Source organism: Choloepus didactylus, chromosome 2 (assembly GCF_015220235.1).
Source record: "Choloepus didactylus isolate mChoDid1 chromosome 2, mChoDid1.pri, whole genome shotgun sequence".
Taxonomy (NCBI): Eukaryota; Metazoa; Chordata; class Mammalia; order Pilosa; family Megalonychidae; genus Choloepus; species Choloepus didactylus.
The window spans coordinates 77,597,480-77,623,811 of NC_051308.1; the positions used below are offsets into that span (position 1 = coordinate 77,597,480).

General features: G+C 33.2%; 1 protein-coding gene across 9 annotated transcripts in view; it reads right to left on the reverse strand.

Moving 5' to 3' along the window:
• SWT1 (SWT1 RNA endoribonuclease homolog) overlaps positions 1 to 26,332 on the reverse strand; it is a 164,695-nt gene that overhangs the window by 53,317 nt on the left and 85,046 nt on the right. For all 9 annotated transcript variants that reach the window (XM_037825162.1, XM_037825168.1, XM_037825165.1 and 6 more), the window contains 3 exons: positions 25,360 to 25,508; positions 20,077 to 20,261; positions 4,948 to 5,079 (listed from right to left, as the gene is read on the reverse strand). In XM_037825162.1, coding sequence (XP_037681090.1) covers positions 4,948 to 5,079; positions 20,077 to 20,261; positions 25,360 to 25,508 — 466 coding nt within the window. The remainder of the gene's footprint in view (positions 1 to 4,947; positions 5,080 to 20,076; positions 20,262 to 25,359; positions 25,509 to 26,332) is intronic.

Sequence of the window (26,332 nt, forward strand, 5' to 3'; positions counted from 1 at the left end):
ACACCCACACAGAATATGCTCATGTTCACAAGCAACGGTTATTACTCAAGTGATACTCAACAGTTATTACTCAAGGATTGCTAAATTTAAATACAACCAAACAAAATCTGACAGAAAAAAAGACGAAGAAGAAAAAAAGACTATCTAAACTCAAGAGATAACCTGTCATATAAAAAAGCATCCCCCCCCACCACACACAAAATGTATCTAGTTATAAGGAATAGTAACTCGCTGTGCCAGTTTGGATGTATTGTGCCCCCAGAAAACCATGTTCTTTCATGCAGTCAGATGTATTAGTGTTGATTAGGTTGGAATCCTTTGGTTGAGTGTTTCCATGGAGATGTGACTCAATCAACTGTGGGCAAGAACTCTGGATAATTTTCATGGAGGTGCTACCCCACCCATTCAAGGTGGGTCTTAATTGAATCACTGGAGTCCTACAAAAGTGTTCACAGACAGAAGGAGGTGCTGCAGCCAAGAGAGACACTTTGAAGAATACACAGGAGCTGAGAAAGGAGCTGGAACACAACCTGGGATCAGCAGACTCCAGCCATGTGCCTTCCCAGCTAACAGAGGTTTTCCAGATGCCATCGGCCTTATTTCAGTGAAGGTATATTTGTGTTGATGTCTTCATTTGGACATTTTCATGGCCTTCAGACTGTAACTTTGTAACTAAATAAACCCCCTTTATAAAAGCCAATCCATTTCTGGTATTTTGCATAACAGCAGCATTAGCAAACTGGAACACTCCCCTTCCCTTTTCTTCCCACCTCATAACATTCATTAACTCAACCATTTCGTCTAAAGATACTTGAGCTAGAAGGCTAGCGTGCATAAACTAATACAGAAATGCAGTGATTAAAATGAATATATACGCTTAGGCATGATCTAATTATATTCTGGGTTCAAAATACTAATTTTTTTCATAATTTCAACTTTATTTTATAAAGGTGAAACATATAAACATGATTAGAAAACATAGACAAGTTGCAATTTCCCACCCTTAGCCTCCTTCCCCTCTCCTCTGTTTCTAAACCACGTAGCTCATCATCTATTCTAAAGACACAAAAACATACCTAAATTGGTTTTGTTATTGCTTTGTGTATTAAAGTTGCACATATTTATAGTGTACATCAGAGTTGGATTATCTGAACTGTTTAGGTAACTCCATAGAAATGCCAATTTGAGTACAAAACACAAACATTTAAATGTTTTTTGAGCAATGTAAAAGACAGCAGAACATTTCTTAATTTTAGATTTTGCAATTCAATTCTACCATTAATATTTTACTCCAAATGAAACTTTATAATCTTTATATACTAAGTCAAAGGTTTTTTTTTGATTCTGAGAGTTACTTGATCAATCTAGACTTAATTTTACTAAAGTGAAAATATGACTAGATAGTATAGTACTTACCTAAAAAAAAAACTTAAAATACTTTTGTCTACATGGAAAGCATACTGCCTCTGATTCTCAAATTAATCCTACACACACATAAAAGGAAAAATGAGGAGAGAAGTAATTTCTAAACCAATAGCAATTAAGCCAATTAAAATCTCCTCTCCCACCCAAAAAGAAAGTGTGTAAAAAGTATAGGAATCATCAATTTCCCCACCTCACCCTCTCTTCATCCTTTGCAAAATTAGGTATTCCACTCCCAATTATTTAACTTAATGGACAACTGTTTCAATACTCTCAATCATAATTTACCGCAATCATTTATAGAGTTTTATTAAAATTGAAATATACATCTTTAAACATTTCGAATTTAATATATCAGCTCAAAGGAGAAAATGGAGACCAACACTTGTAAATATGTTACTGTTTAAAAAGAAATTTCACAAACATCATCTCATTTACTTCTATGAAGAAGATGTCATGATTCTCATTTAAAAAGGAAAGACTGTGGCTTAGGGAGGGTAGATGACATACTGAAAGTCAGCTACAACAGGATAAATCTGGAACCAGAATCCAAAGCTCTTAGTTTAAAATATGCAAATTCATTCACTTATTTAACTGAAGGATGTGCTTAACAGGTAAGCTTAGTATTGCTTCCAAATGTAACACCACATATGATATGCTATTTTTTTTTAAATAAAAGGGAATAGAGCTGATCTAATATTCACTGAACATGTACCTCCAAACCAAATGAAACTATCCCATTTTTAAAAGAATCAAAAAAATGCAGTTAAATTTGTAGTTACTAAAAAGTTGAGTGCATTTTTCAATGTTTAAAAATTTTTAAATTCACCCATATTTAGCCAAAAATTTTTAACTGAGCTTATATTGATTTGACATAATTATATTTCTTAAATTATTTTAATCACGTGTACTTGAGAAAAATGTAATTATTAATTTCTGTTATTTTGATTTAAATGTCTATTGTCTGAAGGCTAAAAAAAAATTACCTTGCAATCTTAGTAGTTTACTGTTGATTAATGAATGCTTACAGAAATGAGCAAACTTTTATTCATAATGCCCCCTACTGGTCGTTCTGGAGAAAAACAGGTTCTAATGTGACTAACACAAGAAGTTGGATTAGTCTTTTGTAAAGTGTGGCAGCTCACTAACTGCATACTAAACCTGGAAAGCTTGTCAAACCCACAATTTTCCTGCTCTAAAAAATATCTACAGATATTCTGATTTCAGTAAGTCTGGGATAAGAACTACAATTCTGCATTATAAACAAGTCCCCAGCAAATAAACAGAGAATCAATGGTTTGGTTAGTAAGATCGATAAAACCCTAGGAAACACTCTGGGAAGGTATTATTTGCCTGTTTTATAGATGAATACTGAGGCTCAAGGCACCTTTAAATAATTTACCCCAGATCACATGCTAAAAAGTAGCAGAACTACCCAGTTTTCCTATTCTTGGAGTTAGCATCCTTGCGAGGAAAAAATAATTTTATCAGCCTTAAAATTCAAGCTTTTATTTAGATATAGCTTATGTAAGCAGTACATGCTATACCTTTTCAACTCTGGCTGTATAATATAATCACCAGAAGAGTTTGTTAAAATGCCTATGCCAAGATATCACTTCCTGAGATTCATATTTAATAGGTTTAAGGTAGAGCCAGCCATTGCTAATTTTTAAAGATTCCAGATGATTATAATCTGTCACTAGGTTTGAGAACCACTGGGTAGCACGCACAGAATTATCTGACTCTTTACAATACAGATTGCTAAGCTCCAACCCCTAGGGTTTCTGATTCAGCAGGTCTTAGTAGGAACTGCATTTTTAACAAGTTCCCAAGTGGTGATGATGATGCTGGCCCCATTATCACACTCTGAGAACCACTAGCTAAGTGTACTGGCTAGCAGTTCTTAACTTTGCCTGCACATTAAAATCACCTGGAGAAATTTTTAAAATCCTGCTAGCAAGGCACACCCCAGATCAATTATATCAGACTGTCTGGGGTGGGAGACCCAGACAGCAATATGTTTTAAAGGTCCTAAAATTAAAATGGTTTCCTTACAGCAGAAGTTTACAGAGCCATTAATGTATAGTGATTTTCCAAGAGGGTGGTACAGTATGCAATATTTTCAAAGCTTTTTGACCAAAAACCCTTATATGACGGCACATAATTAATGTCTCTGAATGCAGGAAATACTAGCCTACAGAATAAAGTGGAAACTGCTTTTGGGTGGCCTATAAGACATTCCCCTCCAAACTCATTCCAGCCTCATCTCTTGCCAAACCCTTCCTCCCTCTACTGCAGACGTCTATTCTAAAATACTGTAACAATGGGTTGAAATTATCTGTTTTAACATGACTGTTTGCACTGCTCCTTGGAGTCAGAAGTTGCATCTTATTTATCTTTGATTCCCTGGTGCTTCGTACGCTGACAAGCATAGCTTATGCTCAATGAACATTTGTTGAGTGATTAATTACAGATTTATATCCTTATTTTCTGTAGAAAATGAACCATCAAACATGGCTTTTATGCAACCAAGAGTGAACAATTTTTACATAGCTGAGAGTGGGACCAAACATTTCTTCCTCATAAGAGCTTTTATTTAATACTGCTTTATGAAGGGGCTACTTGCACTTCAGAGATATTTAACTTGGAATCTGCCATGTTTTTAATTCATTAATAACTTAAGGGTGTAAAAAGGCTTTGATAATTTTTATTCTAAGAACGATTTAGCTAACTGATAGAAAAAGGTACAAATGCTTTTAACAATGAGATGGTATTTCAAAAACCATTAAGGAGGGAAAAAAAATCTATTGCTTTGAAAATCCAAATTTCTCAAACTTGGAACATGCTAAAATCAATTTTCTAGAAAAATTTATAAATAACAGCAATTTTCTGGTAACAAACTGTATATCTAATTCAGGTCAAGCAATTTTGGTATGTATCAACAAAATTGCAAGATTAAGTTTAAAAATTACCTTCCATTAGTGCCACAAAGGAAAGCATTTGATTTCATACTATAAAGGTATTATGATTCATTCTATAGCTTTCTGGCACTATGTTTTTCTGTATGCTTCATAAATATTTAAACTAATCATACGCATAAGTTTCAAAGCATCGTAAGACCTCATTACTTCTCAAACGTTTTTCAGTTTGTAGTACTATGAGACAGTATCGTGGGAAAGCAATGATGACAACAAATATTAACATATTTGTTTTAAAAGGGCAAGGCACATATTTATAATGCCTTATAATTACTTGTTGAATAAACATAAATTTTTCTAGAAAAATAATAAAGTTCCTCATGAAGCTTACAATCTGGTATATTTTTTCTAGAAAGGAAAAAGGTGGAAACATTCTTACAGTCCAAACTAGAAATAGTTATTCTTTGCAGGTGAGAAGGAAAAAGGTGAATCTAAAAAGCCACTCGTTAAAAAAAATTGCTGGAACACTTCCAGCAACTCTGAAAAAGCTGATAGGCCTAGAAGAAGAAAAGTAATAAATAAAACTTTGAAATTAAAAATTGCTTACCTCTGAACTCCTTCAAGAATATCCTTCACAGTTGTTATTAGCTTTTGAAGATACAGAAATGCTTCTTCAAATGATGCTATTTTTGAAGAAGTCAGAGCTGAATTAGAGCCCAATCTTTGAAAAACATCCATGCTAAAATAGAGAAAAAGAAAAGACACCCATATGTATATTACACATATTCACTGTAATTCAAGTACTTTCATTGCTGGTATATGAAATAATATAATATCTATACATCATCTCTCATAATGCTTATCTATTTAAATTAGAAATAAAGACAGTGACATGTGAAAGTCTACACTAACAGACATGCAAAGGATCTAGGTAAAAAACTATACAGGTCTAATTTAAAGTAATGCATAAAAGCTCTGCGAATAATGTAAGAAACCAAGAGATGAAAGAGAATTAGTATTATCAATCTATATTGAACGCAGTACTATAGAATATAAGGAAGAAGAAAAAAATTAGATATCATATAAAGTGTTTAAAAATGGAAATCAGAAATGTCAATCCACTAAATCCACTTCTAGAAATCTATCATAAATAATAATTATTCACAATAGAGTGACTACTAGTAACAACCTAAATGTCCAACAATATAAAAAATTTTAAGCAAATAATGAATTTGCCACTTGATGGAATACCAAACAACCACTTAAATAATGCTTATGCCATCTATAAAATAGAAAAAATATACTGAAGGTATGAACTTTACTTATATAACATAACAACCATATAAAAATAAAAACATAAACATCTTCAAAACCTAGTAATAGGAGGTAGCTTCCTTAGACCTTACACCCAAAGTACAAGCAACAAAAGAAAAAATAGGTAAGTGGGAACTGCTCAAAATCAAAAGCTTCTGTGCCTCAAAAGCCTTTGTCAGAAAGGTGAAGAGGCAACCAACTCAATGGGAGAAAATATTTGGAAAATATCTGATAAGAGACTGATATCCTGCACATAAAAAGAAATCCTACAACTCAAAAACAATAGTACATACAGCCCAATTATAAAATGGGCAAAAGATATGAAAAGATATTTTTCCAAAGAGGAAATACAAATGGCTAAAAAAATATAAGAAAAAAATGTTCATCTTCACTAGCTATTAGGGAAATGCAAATCAAAACCACAATGAGATACCGTCTCACGCCAGTAAGAATGGCTGCCATCAAACAAACAGGAAACAACAAATTTCAGAGAGGATGTGGAGAAACTAGAACTCTTACTCATTGCTATTGGGAATGTATAATGGTGTAGCCGCTGTAGAATACAATTTGGCAGTTTCTCAGAAAACCAGATATCGAATTGCCCTATGATCCAGCAATTCTACTTCTTGGTATATACCCAGAAGATCTGAAAACAGTGACATGAACAGACATTTGTACACCAATGTTCACAGCAGCATTGTTCACAATTGCCAAGAGATGGAAACAATCCAAGTGTCCTTCAACAGACGAGTGGATAAACAAAATGTGGTATACACATATGATGGAATACTATGCAGCAGTAAGAAAGAATGAGGTCCCAAAACATATGGCAACATGGATGAACCTTGAAGATTTTATGTGGAGTGAAATAAGTCAGACACAAAAGGAGAGATATTGTATGTTACCACTACTATGAACTCCCTGAACAATATAAAATCAATGTCTTATAATGTAGAATACTGGGGACCTAGAGATAGATGCTAGCGAAGGTGGAATGATAACCTAGTATGTTCAGATATGTTAATGAGGGTGCATTTAAAGGTATGGGAGTGGATAGGGTGATGACTGTTTGTTAATGGGATTATAAGTATCAGAGCTTCACTGAAGGCGAACAGGATTGAAAGGGGTTGTTTAAAGGTATGTATCCTATAGATCAGCACTACAAAAAAACAGGTGCTTGTATGATAAAATTCTAAGGTATGACACTGGTACAGCAGAGTGGTGCATGGGAAAAATCTACCTATTGCATACTAGGGACTATAATTAATAGGAATACCTTATTAGTACCACACAAATAACAGGGACAAATAATTAAGAGCTGAAAAGAGCTATGGGGTGTTTTGGGTCATGAGAATTGTTTAAAACAGAGAGTGATGACGACTGTACAACTAAGTGATGATAATGTGAGATACTGATTGATCATAGTGGACAGAACATATGCTATGTGGAATTAGGAAACCCCTACTTTATAAGTCATTTATTTTATACGTCAATCCCTCAATCTTGAGGCTTGCTCTGGCAAAACTTATGGTTGTAAAGGGAAGGCTAAGCCCACCTATAATTATGCCTAGGAATAACCTCCAGAGAGCCTCTTTTGTTGCTCAAATGTGGACTTTCTCTCTCAAAGCCCAACTCTGCAAATACATTCGTCACCCTCCGCCCAACGTGGGGAAGTACCCCCAAAGCGAGTGAATCTCCCTGGTGATGTGAGACATGGATTCCAGAAATGACCCTGACCCTAGCATCAAGGGGTTGAGAATGCCTTTTTGACCAAAAGGGGGAAAAGAAAGGCAACAAAATAAGGTTTCAGTGGCTAAGAGACTTCAAATAGAGTTGAGAGCCTGTCCTGAAGGTTACTCCTATGCAAGCTTCAGCTACATAGCCCAAATGGCCACAGTATGATAAGCCTACATCAACAGTAATCCCCAAAACCCTAAAGAATATCCAAGTCCCTATCTGAGACTCTATAAAAGTTTCACCCACTAAGTATATTCTTCAGAAACTTAAATCCTCCAGAGAGCTTCTATACCAGCTAAATCCCAAAACCCAGAGGCAAAAGGCTCTTCAAAAACAACAACCAGTTGCGTCCCCTTTTCCCATAATGTCAACACCCCTTTTCAACATGAACAAGTTAGGGTGGTCATTGCCTAGACATCCCTGAAGATCAGGAAAGTGATTAAACTAGAGGAAGGGGTAGCAACAGACAAGATAGAATTTAACAAAAGATTATTAATACTGAATCTCTATAAATTTTCTTTTTCTTAGTTGCTAGGGTATTACAATAAGCTAGAAGAAATGAAATGGTAGTACTGTAACCCATAACATTCTTTGAAATTTGCTATATAGCTACTTGTTAAATTGTACTTTGAAAATTATCACCTTTTTGCATGTATGTTATATTTCAAAATAAGGAAATAACTGAAACTGTGGAACTGTAAACCATAACATTCTTTGAAATTTGCTCTCTACTTGTTAAATTGCACTTGGAAAGTTATCACTTCTATGTAAACATTGTGGAATATTGTTATACTCCACAATAAAAAATAAAAACATAAACCAAAAAACAAAGGTGGATGGACATAAAAATATTAACAATATTAACTATGGTTGCCATTAGGTATAGAACTCAAGGTAATTGTCTCTCCTATTTTACAGTGTGTTCCTAAGCATTTATTATTTTTTTTATTGCAGAAAAGTACACACTAACATAAAGTTCACCATTTTAACCATTTTGAAGTGGGGCATTTAGTACATTCACAATGTTGTGTACAACCAACATCACCAATTCCAGAACATTTTAATTACTCAAAAGGAACCCCCAAATCTATTAAACATTCCCCACTTTCCCACTTTCCCCACCAGCAATCTGCTTTCTGTCCCTCTATTTGTCCATTCTAGATATTTCATATAAAATGGAATCATACAATATGTGTCCTTTTGTGTCTGGCTTCTTTCATTTAGTACGTTTTCAAGGTTCATCCAAGTCACAGCATGCGACAGCAGTCATTCTTTTTTATGTATGAATAATATTCCATTGTACGGATATATTATGTTTTGTTTATCCACTCCTCAGTTGATGGACATTTGGGTTGTTTCTACCTTTCAATTCTTTTGGGTATATACTTAGCACTATAATTGCTGGGGCACACATGGTAATTCAGTGTTTAACTTAAGAAACTGCCAAACTGTTTACCACAGAGACTGAAACATTTTACCTTCCTACCAGCAATGTATGAGGGTTCCAATCTCCAAATCCTTGACAATAATTTGTCATTTTGTTTTTTTTTTTGTTTTGTTTTTTTATTAGAGCCATCTTAGTGGATGCTCATTGTGGTTATGATTTGCATTTCTCTAATGGCTAATGATGATGATTTTGAACATGTGCTTGTTGGACATTTGTATATCATCTTTGGAGAAACACCAATTCAAACCCTTTGTCCATTTTTAAATTGGGTTGTTTTACTTTTTGGTTGAGTTCTTAGAGTTCTTTGTGTATGCTGGATACTAGACCTTGTCAGATATATATATTTTTTCTCCCATTCTGTGGGCTGTCTTTCCACTCTCTTGATAGTGTCCTTTGATGCACAAAAGTATTAAAATTTTGATGATGTCCAATTCATCTATTTTATCTTTTACTCCTTGTGCTTTTGGTGTCATACCTAAGAAACCTCTGGACTAACACAAGGTCACAAAGATATAAACCCATGTTTTCTTCTAAGAGTTCTATGGTTTTAGCTCTTATATTTAGGCCATTGATCCATTTTGACTTAATTTTTGAATATGGTATGAGATAGTGGTCTACTTTCATTCTTTTGCATGTGTATATCCAGTTTGTCCAGCACCATTTGTTGAAGAGTCTGTTCTTTCCCTATTGAATGGTCTGGGCACCCTTGTCAAAAATCAGTTGATCATAAGGCTAGATTTATTTCTAGACTCTTTCAGTTCTATTCCATTGAGCTACATGTCATTCCTAACCCCACAATGTTTTGAATACTGTAGCTTTGTAGTAAATTTGAAATCAGGAGGTGTGGTATCTCCAACTTTGTCCTTCTTTTTCAAGATTGTTTTGGCATTAAGGGTCTATTGCAATTCCATATGAACTTTATGATCAGCTTTTCCATTTCTGCAAGAAAGGCTGCTGAAATTTTTGTAGGGATTGCATTGAACGTATAGATTGCTTTGGAGACTATTACCATTTTAACCATATTAATAACTCTTCCAATCTGTGAACATGATATCTTTCCAGTTATTCACATCTTTAATTGTATTCAGCAATGTTCTGTAGCTATCAGTGTACAAGTTTTGTGCCTCCTTGGTAAGTTAATTTAGGAAGTCTTGTTTATTTAATGCTATTGTAAATAGATTTTTTTCTTAATTTCCTTTTCAGATAGTTCAATGCAAATCTATGAAAGTACAATTGATTTTTGTGCATTTATTTTACATTTAAAATAAAAATTATAAACTTATTCTATTTTAAAACATTCATCTTGTTAAAATTTTTATACATTTAATGCTTAGACATCATAGAAATTTTTTAAAATACAGGAATGTAGCAAGAATATATGGTTCACGAACCAGAAATAAGCATTATTATTCACAGGTAATTCCTGTACCTTTTTCTGGATACACATGCAAATATGTGCTTTGTGTATGGATGTGTGAATATTCCAGGAAAGCAATCAGTAAATCAAAATCCCACATACTGGATGCTAATATCCAAAAAAATTCCATTATAATTGTTATAGAGAATTATATGCTCTAGTTAAACATTTCATGAGCCAAAGGATCGAGGTACTCAAAGCTCCTCCTTTGAGTTTTATTCTAAATGACAGAATACAGGAGAAATAAAGCAGTGATGAGGACAAGAATAGCCACACGAGTCACAGGATTGAATAGTCATCTATTGCTGTGATTTCTATACTTCTATAGTTCTTGTTCTTGTCCCTTAGGATGCATCAGCAAACCCTGTTGGCTCTACCTTTAAAATATATCTGGCATCTGACCACTTCCTACCACCTCTACCACAACAACCCTGGATCAAGGCACCATCATCTTTCACCTGGATTATCACAATGGACACCTAACTGACCTTCCTGCTTTGCCCTTGTCATTACAGTCTAGTCTCAATGTGGCTGAGCAATCTTTATAAAACAAATCTGGTCATTTCATCTCTTTGCTTAAAACTGTACAGTACCTTATCTCACTAACAATAAAAGCCCCAAATCCTCACAGAGACCTACAAAGCCCTACACAATCAGCACACCCTCCTCCCCACTTTATCTCCTTCCACTCTGCCTCTTTGATCAACTTACTCCAACCAAAATGGCTTCCTTACAGTTCAATGAACATAGCAGATATGTTCCTTCAGGGTCTGTGTAATTTCTGTTCCACTATCTGGGATGCTCTTCCTGAAAGTAACTAGATGGTTCCCACCCTCATTTCCTTGGGGACTCTGTTCATATGTCACCTCTGTGATAAGAGTTTCCTTAAATACTTTCTAAAATTGTAACTTTCACTCCTCACTCAACCATGTCCCTATTCATCCTCTGCCTCTTCTTTCCTCTTAAAAGTTATCACTATATGAAATAATGCAGAATGCTTGAAAAGAACAAAAATGAAACACAATAAACACATCATTTTCTCTATGATTCTAGATTTTTGTGTAATAAATTGGATTCATGGTTTACATTTAGAGGTACTCAACCTGAAAATATATCTGAAGGTTGAAGAAGACATATTGGACATATGATTTTATTTTTTTTTAACCTAAAATAATTGTATTGCTTCCAACATGTCCCTACCATATGGACATATGATTTTTAAATGTAACTAACACCATTTACAGCAGCAACCAAAAGAATAAAAAATCTAAGAATAAATTTAACCAAGGATGTAAAAGACTTCTACATGGCTAACTACAAAACATTGCTGAAAGAAATTAAAAAGACCTAAATAAATGGAAAGGTATTCTGTTTTCATGGATTGGAAGACTAAGTATTGTTAAGATGTCAATTTTATGCAAAGCAATTTACAGATTAAACAAAACTCCAGACAAAATTCTAATAACCTTCTTTGCAGAAATGGAAAAGCTAATCATCAAATATACAAGGAAGGGTAAGGGGCCCCAAATAGCCAAAAACATCTTGAAAAAGAAGAGCAAAATTAGAAGACTCATACTTCTCAATTTTAAAACTTATTACAAAGCTACAATACTCAAAACAGCATGGTACTGGTAAAAAGACATGGTACAAACACAAACACAGAGACCAATAGAATCAAACTGAGAATTCCAAAATAAACCTCACATCTATGACCAACAGATTTTTTTTTTACAAGGTACCAAGTCCACTCAACAGGGAAAGAAGAGTTTTTTTCAACAAATGGTTCTCAGAAAACTGGATATTCACATGCAAAAGAATGAAAGTAGACCCTTCCCTCACACCATAAACAAAAATCAACTCAAAATGATCAAAGATCCAAATACAAGATATAAAACTAAAAAACTCCTAGAAGAAAGCATAGGGAAACATCTTCAAGACCTTGTATAAGGCAATGAATTCTTAGACCTTACACCAAAAGCAGAAGCAACAAAAGAAAAAAATAGAAAAATGGAGCTTCATCAAAAGTAAAAACCTTTGTGCTTCAAAGGACAATGAAGACAAACAAGAAAATGATAGAAAATACATGGAAATCAAAATAAAAAAAGACAAAAAAAAAAGACAGGAAATATATGGAAATCATATATCTGATCAGGGCTCAATATCCAGAATATACAATAAACTGCAATTCAACAATAAAAACAAAACCCGGTTTAAAAATGGACAAAGGACCCGAACAGACATTTCTCCAAAGAAAATATACAAATGGCCAACAAACGTGTGAGAAGATGCTCAACATCATTAGCCATTAGGGAAATGCAAATCAAAACCACAGTGAGATACCACTTCACACCCATTAGAATGGCTATTATTTAAGAAACAAAGGAAAATAAGTGTTGGCCAGGATGTGAAGAAACAGGAACTCTCATACACTGTTGGTGGGAATATAAAATAGTACAGCCACTGTGGAAAACAGTTTTGCAGTTCCTCAGAAAGTTAAGTATAAAATTACCATATGCCCCAGCAATCCAACTTCTAAGTATATACCCAAAAGAACTGAAAGGAGGACTCAGATACTTGAAACTGATGTTCACAAAAGCATTATTCACAATAGCCAAAAAGGTGACAGCAACCCAAGTGTCCATCAACAGATATATGGATAAACAAAATGTATATATATACACACACACATACACACACACACAATGGAATATTATTCAGCTGTAAAAAGGAATGGTGTTCTGATGCATGCTATAACATGGATGAACCTTGAAGTTCACATCCTGGTGAGTGAAGTAAGCTGGACATAAATGAACAAATATTATGTGATATCACTTATATGAAATAATTCTATGCATATGAATACTCTATGCATATTCATAGAGTTAGAAATCAGAATATAAGTTACCAGGGGCAAGGATGGGCGTGGGGAATGGGGAGTTAATGCTTAATTGGTACAGAGTTTCCGTTTGGCGAGACGGAAAAGGTTTTGGTTATGGATGTTTGTGATAGCAGCAAAACATTGTGAAAGTATTTAACACCACTTAATTGTGTACTTGAAAGTGGTTAAAATGGGAAATTTTAGGCTGTATATATGTAACCAGAATTAAAATTTTAAAAAAAATCATAGATCTATACAAAAAAGAGAGTGAACTCTAATATAAACTATGGACTATAGTTAATAATATAATTACAATATATTGTTTCATCAATTATGACAAAGGTACCATACTATCATAAAAGGTTAATAGGGGAAACTGGGTGTGAGGGAGAGGAATATAGGAACTGTGACCTTTTTGCATGATTCTTCTGTAAACCTACAACTTCTCTAATAAATTTTTGTAATGTAACTAACACACTACTCAAAGATAAGCTTACCCTATGTTTCCAGACTCTTCAGATACCCTGCTGTTTATATTTCAGTCTCCTCTCATCACGAGAATGAAGGTAAAGAGCTTTGTCTGTTCGGCTCACTGATATTTTCTTAGTACCTAGAATTGTGCCTAGCACATAGTAGATGATCAATATATGTCTGCTGAAAGAATGAATGAATGACTGCATAGTTGATCCAAATGTACCTGTGGGGTTGATCTGCCTTTGTGAATCCACTCTAGAATTTCTTAAACCTCATTTAAATGTCTTTGATTTTAGGCCTTAGTGCAGCAAGTTTGAAATACACACCTCTCTCTATATAAAATTAATATCTACTTATCTATATATCTATGCTTAAATATACATAAGCTCAAAAATATCTGGGCTAAATAAAAAAATAATGAATGGCCTACATGCTAATTCACTTAGGGACTGACTAAAAGCTATCCATAAGAATTAGGTAAGCTGGCTTTCTTGGGTTCCAGATATAGAGCAAGTACAGAAAATATGCCTGCAAAACAATCACAGTTAGTATGAAAACTATATACAGAGTTCCTATGGGTATGATGTTTGTTTTGTTAACTGAATCTGTGAAGCCAGAAGTAAAAATTTATTTTACTACTTGCAGTATGTTTCAACCCTCCTCTTGATGAGGAACAAAGTACATTTACTTTTGAATAGTGACTTTGCAAACATAAAGATTTTACTTTTTCTGAAGTAGTTTAATGAGTATACAAAATTCTTTTAAAAAGGATAAAAAGAGAACTATAATGTAAAATAATTGTACAAGTTATTTATCATTCAGAAAACCAAGTTTTACTTTCCATTTTTGCTCCCAAAACATAATAATCTTGTTTTTCAGCAAAAATCCATAAAAGATTATTATAAACAAATTATCTAACAAAGCCAAACACTGAACTAAATTGAGAAAACTTACAGGGCTCTAAAAGTAGTGATTGGGACATTTTAGATTCCTCATACAGGACTTCTTAAAGTAAAGTTTGTATTGCCATGTATAGGTCTTAGAGAAACTAGAAATGCCCCACAAAGTCCCCCAAATTAGCAGAGTTCCAATGTTACATATTCATACACTTTCTGCTGTGGATAGAGAATCAAAAGTTATCTCAGATATTAATACCAGGTCCTGTTGTAACCTAAGGTATGATAAGAAAGCAATGACCAACAAAAAAAAAAAAACAAAAAAAAAAAATAGAAAGAAGCAGCTGTTATACATTGAAAAGGACCCTACTATAAGAGAAAAAGCATTTTGACAAATATAGAAAGCTATGAGGAAACTCTAAGAAATTTGTGGATATATATTGGTTAACAAAAAATATTTTAATGTTTTTTAAAAAGTTTTTTTAAAAAGAAATTTCTTTAAAAAGAGCATTTTTTTAAAGACATATGGAGCATAAAATGGTTGTACTATGGTATAGAATAATGAGTTATTTAGTTTAGAGTGAGATAAAAAGACTTACCATTATATAATCCCTAAATAAGGATTTGGGTCAACTGATTAGACCCATAGAAAAAGGGAACCTTATCCACTTTCATTCTGACTCAGCTATTTGCAATATACAATGTAAATCCTTTGATAAATCTTTGGTAAAACTTTATCATACTTCTATCTAACTAGTATTTTGGAGGGGTGAGTTAAACATTCTTCAAGTAAGAAGATACAAAAGGTTGAAAGTAAATTAAAGGAATATGACCATAGAGATGAAAAGTAGAGTATGGGTTAAGAGAAATGGGGGAAGGGGCAATGGGGAGTTAAGAAATGAGTGTAGGGTTGCTGTTTGAGGTGAGGGGAAATTTCTAGTAATGGATGGTGGAAAAGAGCACACAACATTCTAAAGGTGATTAATCCCACTAATGGAATGCTAGGGAGGGGGTGGAATGGGAAGATTTAGGCTGTATATATGTTTCCACAATTGAAAAAAAAAAAAAAAAAAAGACAATCTAAATAAATGACAATTGAATGCCAAGGATGAACCTGGATGGGATTGGAGGATGGAGGACAGGAGGATCAAAGGGACACAAGCTGAGACATAAGGAAAAGAAAATATAGAATGTAAGCTTTGTATCACTGTTGAATCTCTTGTACTTCTTAGCTGGGCTTAGTGAGATTGCATAAAAGAATGTTCTTCTTCATGGGAAGTGTATATGTGAATTATAGTGTTTGTTCAAGGATGTGCGCAGCTAGCTCTCACATATTCAGAAGACAGAGCAATAGATGATGGATGATAGGGAGGGAGGGTGGGAGACAGGGAAAGAAACAGCGATGTGACAGCATGTTAAAGTTGGTGGATTGGGCTATCGGGGGAGGGGGTCAGGGTATGATGGAATTCTGTGTATGGGGTTAGTATTGTTTTTGCAACTGTTCCTATAACTTAGAATTTATTTCAAAAAAAAATTTAATAAGCTTGGGAAAAAACACAGTCCATCAAGGAATAGGGAAGGCACTACTTTAAAATTTACTGAAATTCACTGTTGCTTCAGCTCAGTTTCAAAATTGCTTCATCTGTTTTCTGAGGACAGTATGCTAGGTATGCAACAAAAATTTCAATCAACATTTTCGGTATGTAGAAGTAGTTAAGACTCAGAGAAGTCTTAACTCCCATATATTCCATGTATTCCTTTGTAACAGGCCATACCCTTTATATTTTGCTGAGAATGTACTCACTTAAAATATTTTTTCTAATTACAAAAGCAACATATCCTCTGAAAACTGCACTTTTCCTTCTTTCTATACATGTATCCTCTGAATATGTAATGCACATTTACTTGGTCCCATACTATCTGCTGGTAGTAAATAAGAGAAAAATGGAGTTTTAAAAAAACAGAAGTAAAAAAAAATAAAAATAGTTACAGATTTCTGGTAAGGAAAGTGGTCAAAAATAGATTGGGATGATGAAGGCATAACTATATGATGGTACTGTGAACAGTTGATTGTACACCACAGATGATTGTATGGTATGTGAATATATCTCAATAAAACCAAATTTAATTAAAAAAAAAGTAAATCAACAATGTTGGGAGGAGGGTAGCGGAATGTTTTGGATGTTCTTTTTTATTTTAATTTTTATTTTATCTTTTGGAGTAATGAAAATGTTCAAAGATTGACTGTGGTGATGAATGCACAACTATATGATGACACTATGAGCAACTGACTGTACACTTTGAAGGACTGTATGTTATGTGAATATACCTCCATAAAATTGCATTTAAAAAAAGTAGTTACAGAAAAAAAAAATCTAATTAAAGAGAAGTGAAAAAGGGAAGTCCATGTTTCTTGGTTTCATGAAACCAAATAGGATTTAGGACTTTGACTTGCTTTTCCCAGCCTGTTGCCTCTACATTGTATTGAAATTCTATGTTGCACTATGTTTCAAATGGCCAGTATTTCACTTGGTTATGTACTGCAGAGTTCATTGTTATTCAGAACACTGCCTGGTAAGACTGCTTGCTTAGATTTTGGAAAGAAATAAAAGTTCATAGTAAACGTAAGTAAATTAAAAAATAAAAAAAAAAAAGAAAGTAAATTAAAGGAATATATGTTATATCTATAAACTATCCAAAATCCAAAATCATGGAATTTTCAGAATATGCAGGGACCTTAAAGATCATCTAATCCAATTATCTGATTTTAAATGAACAAAGTGAGTTTCAGAAGGATTAGGTGATTTGTTCAAAGTGATTGCCTTTATATCCTGTAGGAACCATTGTTTTTCCTTTTTATTCTTTTGTATTTTAATGTTTTTAATTGTAGAATACAACATACATACAAAAAAGTGATAACTTTCCAAGTGCAATTTAACAAGTAGTTAGAGAGCAAATTTCAAAGAATATTATAAGTTACAATTCCACAGTTTCAGTTATTTTCTTATTATGAAATATAACATATATACAAAACGGTAATATCTTTCAAAGTATGATTTAGCAAGTAGATATACAGGAAATTCCCAAAGTTATTATGAGTTATAGTACCATAGATTCAGTTATTTCCTTATTGTGAAATCTAACATATATACAAAAAGGTATAGCTTTCAAATTACAATTTAACAAGTAGCTATAGAACAAATTTCAAAGGGTGCTATGGGTTACAGTTCTACCATCTCAAATCTTTCCTTCTAACTATTCTAATACCCTAGCAACTAAGAGAAAAAAAATTATATAAAGATTCAGTATTCATAATCCTTTGTTAAATTCCATCTTGTCTGTTGCTACCCCTTCCCTTAGTTTAATCACTTGCCCGATCTTCAGGGATGTCTAGGCAGTGACCACCCTAACCGGTTCATGTTGAAAACAGGTGTCAACTTAAGGGAACACATCTAGTTGGTAGGAACCATTTTGTAAGATGCAAAATCTTTTTTCTTCAAATAATTTTTACACAAAAATCCCAATACATAAAACTAGATCAAATAAATATTAATGTGAATTTTTTATGTTATATTTACTTTATTATAAAATCAGACTTTACAAATAATGAGGTGGTTTTAAATAGAAGCATTTCAAATCAAAGTCATGGATGACAGTTGTAATCTACTGACAGGCTCACTCAATTAGACATGATTAAATACATTATGAAATTGTTAAACAGTCAATTTATAAATTATCAGTGAAGAAATTGTCAAAACTAATATATTTCTTTATTGTTTTTGTCTTCACAATACTAATTAAAATTCTGAGTCACAGGGAAAACTAGTGGCAGAAGGTAGAACATTTTGTTTTATTACAGTTTCCCTTGCAAATCTTGAATGAACTTTAAAGTATCTCAGAAGCTTGAATGAGAAATAACAGGAAAGATTTTTTTCAACCTTGAATTATCAATAGTATCTTACATCCAAATTTCCTATAAATAGAAATGATACCAAAAACATGACCTAATGTGCTATAAGTTTACAACTGATTATTAAACCACAATTAGATGACAGGGCAGGAAAACAGCATTTACAGTTGTGTATAAGTGTTCTATTAGTTTAATATAAGCAATAATGCATAGAGCCTCCCAGACCTCTGAATAAGCATCTAGATGAACAACCCAAGCATGAATATGTTGAAAAAATTCTACAGCAGACTCTGGTACACAACCAGCTTGGGAAACAATCGAGACCTTCAATAAACATATATTGATAAAGCAAAATAAGCATTTTTCACTTACTGAAATGCTATTATATAAATTCCATTATCCAGAAATTTCCCAACATGAATGCCTGTCTATTACAAGTCAGCTCTAAGGTACATAAAATTCTCAAATGTTTTCTGAATGAAAAGAAGTTTACAGTTTTAATCTATTTTATTTTGAGTGGTGATCCCTGTCTAGTATATATGGTTATTTTCCGTTAAGCAGAATATATGATTAGCCAGAAAATAATGTGTTAACACTGGAAAAAACAAACTAAACCTTTGCTTTATATGAAAGCACAAATTTATAAACATTGTCTATTTAATTTACATGCCAGGTAAGTTATTTCTTTATATGCTATAAAGTCACATAATAGGCTATGAATTTGTTGGAAATTTTAAAAAAAATTATAGCCAAGAACCAAAAATGGGCCCCATATCTACAATGCTGTAATAGACGGTCAACTCAGAATAGATTTCGTGGAGTGCTAACTCTGCTGTTCTTGTGAACACCTAGAACAGATTATCTAGGTATCTTGTGGAAATCCAGAATATCTTAACCAAAAACAAAAGGCATGTTAGACCCTTGAACCAAAATCAGCCTATAAAACAGCATGCTTGGCAAAGTAATTATATAAAGATTATGGGTTTGGGGAAAAGTATTTACAGGGAGGAGCATATAGGCCTACTTTAAAATCAAGTTATTTAAAATTCTTTTTAAGCTACTCTAGCAGCACCCTATTTGAAGAACTACTCACAAATGGTCTTTATCTTTTTATTCATCAAGACCATAATATTTTATGTTTACATGAATGAAAGTAATAAAAAATTTTTTTAATCTTCATTTAAAAAAAAAAACACATGCCAGATTTCCCCCTCATCTAGGCTGGTCTTTTCTTAAATTATTTTCAATTTTATTAAGACCCTGTATCCTGCTAATTTGTGACTTTATTGGTTCTGACATATATAAGCAATGCTCCTCAACCAAGAATTCACAACTGAATCACTTAGAGAGGTTTTTTTGTTTGTTTTGTTTTGTTTTTAATGTACTCTCTCAGCTTCACCTCAGTTCTTCTGAATCAGAATTTCTAGGGAGAGGGCTTAGGCATATATATTTTTAAAACTTTCCAGATAATTCTGATGTGCCCCCTAGTTAAGAACACTGTTCCTAAGGTACCAATTTAATCATAAGGCCTTCAATAAGACAACCTAGTACATTAAACTCACAACCCAAACATTAACTGTTCAATGATTAAAGGCAATAATGGAAAATTCTAAAAAAAGCAAACTTATAACTACAGAATTCACCTTTTTTTGAGGTATAGTACCTGTTCTGATACAGTGTAATCCAAACATTCTCTAGTACAGACCAGATTTCTTGATGTCGGTTAAGTTGGAGAAGTTGAGAACCCGAGGAAAAGGTGATCTCTTGGCTACTGGACTTCATTGAAGAAGCATCTTCCTGCTTTTTACCCACTGGGTTTTCTGAAGGACTTGGCTTATTTGTTTTGACCTGGAGAAATAAGAATTATATAAGAATCAGCTAGTCAGTCCTTCACTAGCAAATGAGCAAAACAGAATGTCAACTGTCCTTACATGTGTGCTAGTTTTCTAGGAAGTGATGCATAATCTTTGTCCTTTATTATATACAGAATATTACCAGGACAGAGCTGGAAACAGCTGGAAAAGATACTGTCCTATTCTATTTAAATCAAACAGCAGTTTCAATCGAGTTATTATATTGGCCATTCTTAGCTAACATGCTAATGTCAATTTAGAATACTGTTTGAACACTTCTACACATACATTATTGAACTAAACAGGGGATACCTAGAATATGAAGATAATAAGGTATAGTCTAACCTCGAAGCATCTTACAGTCCAGTAAAGAAACAAGAAGCAGGATAGAATTTAAATCTAAAGTTATCGTGTTAAGGGCAATGGTGAATCGCTGAATGCTTTTCTAACATAGTCAATAATACGCTCAGCACTGTACTTTAAGATAAGACAAACTAGAAGAGATGAAAGTAGAGGCAGAAGACTGGTTAGAAGGCTACTGCAATAATCCAGGAGAGGAGTCCTGAGAACTTGAGTTAGGTAGGAAAAGGTAGTGGGAATGAAAAAAATATCTATGCAAGAAATATTTAAAAGAGCAACTACAGATTTGGCCAAACACTACATTCAGAAAATTAGGGAGACTCTACAATTTATTAACATAGAAACCTAGAAAAATAATGGTACAAATAATAGACATTCAGGGTAGCCATAACGTCTGGAAATTGTGTGTGTGTGTGTGTGTGTGTGTGTGTGTGTGTGTGTGTGTGTTTTAAATAGATGGAACCTCTGTAATAACTTCTCTAGGGGAATATAAAGACACATTTCTATTCAGTAAAAATCAAACACATCTCAAATGCATGTGCAGAGATTGATGGAAATGCTATTTTAATGTGCCACATTCATGGCAACTGTGAATAGACTGAAGTATGCACTGCTGATAAGGGCAACACACTGAGCATATCATATATTGTAATGTAACACCAGTAAACCATTTAATGTGTATTTATCTATGTTTCTAGTCTTTATGGCCACCATGTGGTAAAGCCAAGAAAGGCTTGTTGGGGATAAGGAAAAGAAAAGGAACAGAATATAAGCTTGGTTTTAGATATTTTTGACTCTGAGGTATAAAAAGACATCTAGGTGAAGATATCCAGCAGGTAAAGGGATAATGCAGATTTGTAGCTTAAAAGATACTGTTGAAACTCATCCTCATGGAAACAAGCTTTAGAGTAGATGAAATTGTTACTAGGATGAGTATAACAAAAAAAAAACAGGTAAATAGACAATTTTAAGAGGAAAGGTAGGAACTCCAAAAAAAGAGAGATCATTGAAATAGGGGAAGAACCAGAAGTACATAATAGCAATAGAAATCAAAGGAGATATGTTTCAGGAAAGAAAGGGTTGTGGACAACATCAAGTGCCAAAGAAAGGCTAAGAATGTGGGGGAAGAGTAAGAAAAGGTGGACTTGATAATTGGGAAGCAAATGATACCTTATGGTCTTTTAAAATAAAGTATGGAAATAGAGATCTGAGTATATTTTAAGCAGAGTAAAAAAGCTTTACTATTGACTCAACTGATTTTAAAAACCTCACATTGGGAGAAAAATTTTCATACAATGGTGAAAAAATTCCCGAAAGAATGGAAAAAAAAGTGTTAACTGTGAGTTTAAAACCTGGGTTTTAATCTTGGATCTATTGTAACTTGCTTTGTGAGCTTAAATAAATCATTCCATTTCTCCAGACCTATGTTTCCTTGTTGAAATAAGAATGATTTCGAAAGTTAGCTTCATGGGTTTTTAGTTTCATGTCTTGTTCATGCACACAAAATAAAAAAAATAAATTTCCAATATTGTTAGTAACAACAGTTATTACTTATTGAGCATTCACTATGTATGGGAACATCTAAGAACTCTACATTTATTAGTCCACTTAATCCCCACAAGCACCCTTTGAGAAAGATACAATGATTATCCACATTTTATAAGTGAAGAAACTGAGGCAGGTAAAGGTTGAACAACTCATCCAAAGTCACAGAGATGGTAAGTGGCATGAACAGGATTTGACCTTCCTCACCACTGCACTAAATTGCCTCACTGAAATAATGATGCAAAAAATTGCTCTGTGAATTAGGGAAGCCAAAAAGGAAAAACAAGCATGGAAGATGGGACAGAGCAGTAATCCCTATCTAGAACAGGGAATTTGTTGGATGGGAATATGATCTCTCTGCAACTGTAAAAGTAAATATTATACCTCTCTTTTCTGGGGCTTGAAGAGAAAAAGAAAGATATGATTTTCCCCATTTTTGCTTATTTACCTTAAATTACAAGCTTAATAAAAACACATGGATGGAAAGACATATTTTGTTCCAAGATCAATTTTTTTTAATAGTCAGATACACTAAAAATAAGGTCCAGCATTTACCTAATGCCTCTTTTCCTCAGTTCTCAAACAGCAGTGTATAAAATTATACAAATGGATTTCTTTATCAAGCACTTATATAGGACATATTTGCTAGCAAGTACTTTACAAATATTAACTTAACTTTCATGATAATTCTATGAAGCAGGGATTATTATTATATTCTTTTTTACAGAACAGGAAATTGAGTCTAGATGTTAAATAACAGTAATCAAGATGAGAGATCCCGAGGCACACAGGCACATAAGTTTAAAACTTATTAGCAAGACTGACTTTAATTGTTCTATCATAGCAGAGCAAGTCCTATTTTTCAAGCGGCTGGAAGACTGATAGAAATGTACATATCTTTTCCTATTCTCACACCTTTTATATAAAAATGTGGAAAATGATAATGCTATATTCCCACTTCAATTTCTCAGAAGCCTGTTTAGAAGCAAATAAATAATGAATATTCCTCCTTTCATGGTTTTCTATACTTAGTAAATTAAGTGTAGACAGGGTTTTTTTGTTTTGTTTTGTTTTTTGTTTGTTTTGAAGGGTTTTTTTTAAACACTCTAAATATTCTATGTTTCTGGAGGTAATCTATTTTTTTTTTTGGTTGCTAAAGTTACTGACACATGACTAAGTATTTAGGACATACAACAAATGTAATGCATTTTACAAAACAATTCCTGTTGAAAGTGTATATTAAAGGCCCAACTTAAATCACAATTTTCCTGGATGACTTAGACAATGAATTGTCTCTAATGTGAAAGTAAAGGTGCATGACTTTAGTGCTTTAATCCTGGAAACAGCAAAACCTGTTTTAGACAATTACACTAATGTAAAGTGGTAAGAGAAAAACACTAATGAGGATGCTAGATTCTTTGTCGCTCACTTTTATAATACAGCAAACAGGAATTTAGTATTCAGTAGTAAACTACTTACTAAATAATAATTCAACATTTAAAAATACACAGTGAACAACATTTATGGGCAATAGGCACACTATTTTCTGATAAACAACACTAGATTTTAACATCACATTTTCACAATACCTCCCCCATCTCTGGGTTTCCAACTAATGAAAGGAGTTTGATACAACATTAATTGTTGTTTTCATCTCAAACAATACTAAATTTTCTTTTATTCTTGGTAGTCTTAATTCAAAGACTAGTAAGCCTATAAATATCCTCAACTTTCCATCTTTTATACTATGTCTGTTTAGGAAATGATTTACAGCTCAATTATGTGATGGGAAAAGATAATACGTTTCCCAAAACAACTCAAATACAATACTCAGGCTGCAGTCCCCTAAATTCCCAAGTCTATCCTTTTCTACTAATAGTTTGAAAAGTCACACTTGCCATAAAAGAATGAAATTCCCATCAGTGGTTTGGTCATTCCAAACCAAAAAATAATTTCATTCCTTAAATCAATTCTTTCCACAAGAATGATCACATATTTCCTATTAGTTTATAAAAAGGATGCTTCTTTACTCCATGAGATGCTCTCTTAACAACTAATTTCTTTCCTTACCAACTATGACTGAATTTAATGCCATCTAATACTTCGGTCAGTCTACAGGTAGAGGGTCCTATCTGGCCATGAAAAATCAGTGAGAAAAATCTGGCTAGTTCAATTCATCTGAGAAAAAAAGAGACTATTCTATCTATATTAGATGACATTTCCATTAATTTCTCATCTAATAGCTGTGATGCTGGGGTTTTTTTTTTTAAAGCAATTTCTGGCACATAAAACTCCCAGAATTTTCTAGATTTGAAATGAGAAGACTATTGAAACAGTAATAACTGGGGGCAAAGTTTACAGAGATAAATTTAAAAGAAGTAAAAAAGCATCAATACTAGGCTGGTTGCTTAAGAATCAGATAAGGAGATATTAAAAAATGGGTAGGTCAACTGGCAAAATTTGAATAGGTCTGTAGATTAATAATTACATTCTATCAATGTTAATTTCCTGATTAATTGTACTTACAGTTCCATCAGATAATATCCTTGTTTTTTAGAAAATACATATGGAAGTATTTAGGGGTAAAGGGGCACCATTTCTATCATGTGTTCACAAACAGGTCAAGGAAAAAATGTGGATATAGAGAGAAAAACAATAAAGCAAATGTGACAAAATGTTAACAGCTGGTGAATCTGAATAAAGGATATAAACGGGAATTCTTGATACTACTCTTGCAACTTTTTCCTCCTAAGTTTGAAATTATTTCAAAATAAAAAGTAAAACCACCATAATGACATTATTAGGCAGCACTGTCAGAAATTTGATTCAGTAAGATTTGAATGGTTTTGGCATCTGCATACTTAAAAATTCCCTAAGCATTTCTTATGCATGCTGAGATCCACTGGTCTGGGGCACTGGAGAATGAGTAGTCATAAAACAATACATAGCTTTTCTTCTAACCATCAATGAAAACATATAAAATCCCAACCACTCTCTGATACTTCTTCCCTAAGAGGATAATTGTGTTTTGTAACTCATAAGAATTGTTTACTATCCTTTCAATTCATTTAATATTTACATATGGCTTTACTATGCTACAGTAAATTAGGATTAAAACATCTTTTGCCTCCTGCTTTCTTCTAAATACATTTTTAGCTACTCTAAAAGACATTCCAAAGGTATCTTACCTCTGCAAATGTTTGGTGCAGTTTGTTTACTTCAGCAAAGGCCTGTGGAAGAACACCATCATAATTTGACCTTGTACTGAAAGCATGTAACAAACTTTTAGAATCCTGAAGCAGGAACTCGGCTGTTGTAAAATCCACTGCATTATTAGCTGGTTACAGAAAATTTAGAAGGAAAAAATATGTAAGAACAAGTCACTACACATGAATGCCTGGAAAACTAATCTAATATTAATTACAAAATTTAAGAAGAACACACAATTTATACCTATACACCACTCCCAATTTATCCCTCTGGTGTAAAAAGCAATAATTAAGTACTCTTAATTATAGACAAAGTCCTTGGAGCTGATTTTGGTAATTCTGTAGTCAGAATCCATGAGTTCCCTCAACATAGTCAATTTCAAAGTAAAAGTAAAGTGAAAGACCACTACACTTTTCAGGAAAAGAGAGAATCACCAAATGATCACACCACTGATTTATAAACCTGAGGTTTCACAGATTACTATGGAGGTAGCAGAAGAGTCACATTTTAGTGGCAAGCACAAAATGAAGTACCTGCACAATCATCTCAGTTGTCATGTAGTGATTTATCTTCAAATTCTGTTACATTAAACTGAACACCAGATTTATTTAAAATAATGTGTTGTCTGTGTATACAAACACACAAAAAATAAATAATTTGGGCCAAAGTGAGAAGCAAGAAAGAAGTTAGCAGATTTTTTTTCCTGTAAATTAGCAAAGTGAGATAATCTAGAAGTAATAATTTAAAGGTATAATAATTTTTCCCCAAGGAAATAGCTATTTAATTAAATTTCCTCACCAATTAGGAAAGGTGGTGACAGTTACTTCAAAGATGTTTAAAATGATGAAGATTATGTTAAGTAACTTTCTAATGTTATAAATACTCAAAAGCAGAAAAAAAATTTTTCCACTATTAACGTAGAATGCTACATAGCAGTATCAAAGGCTAAAT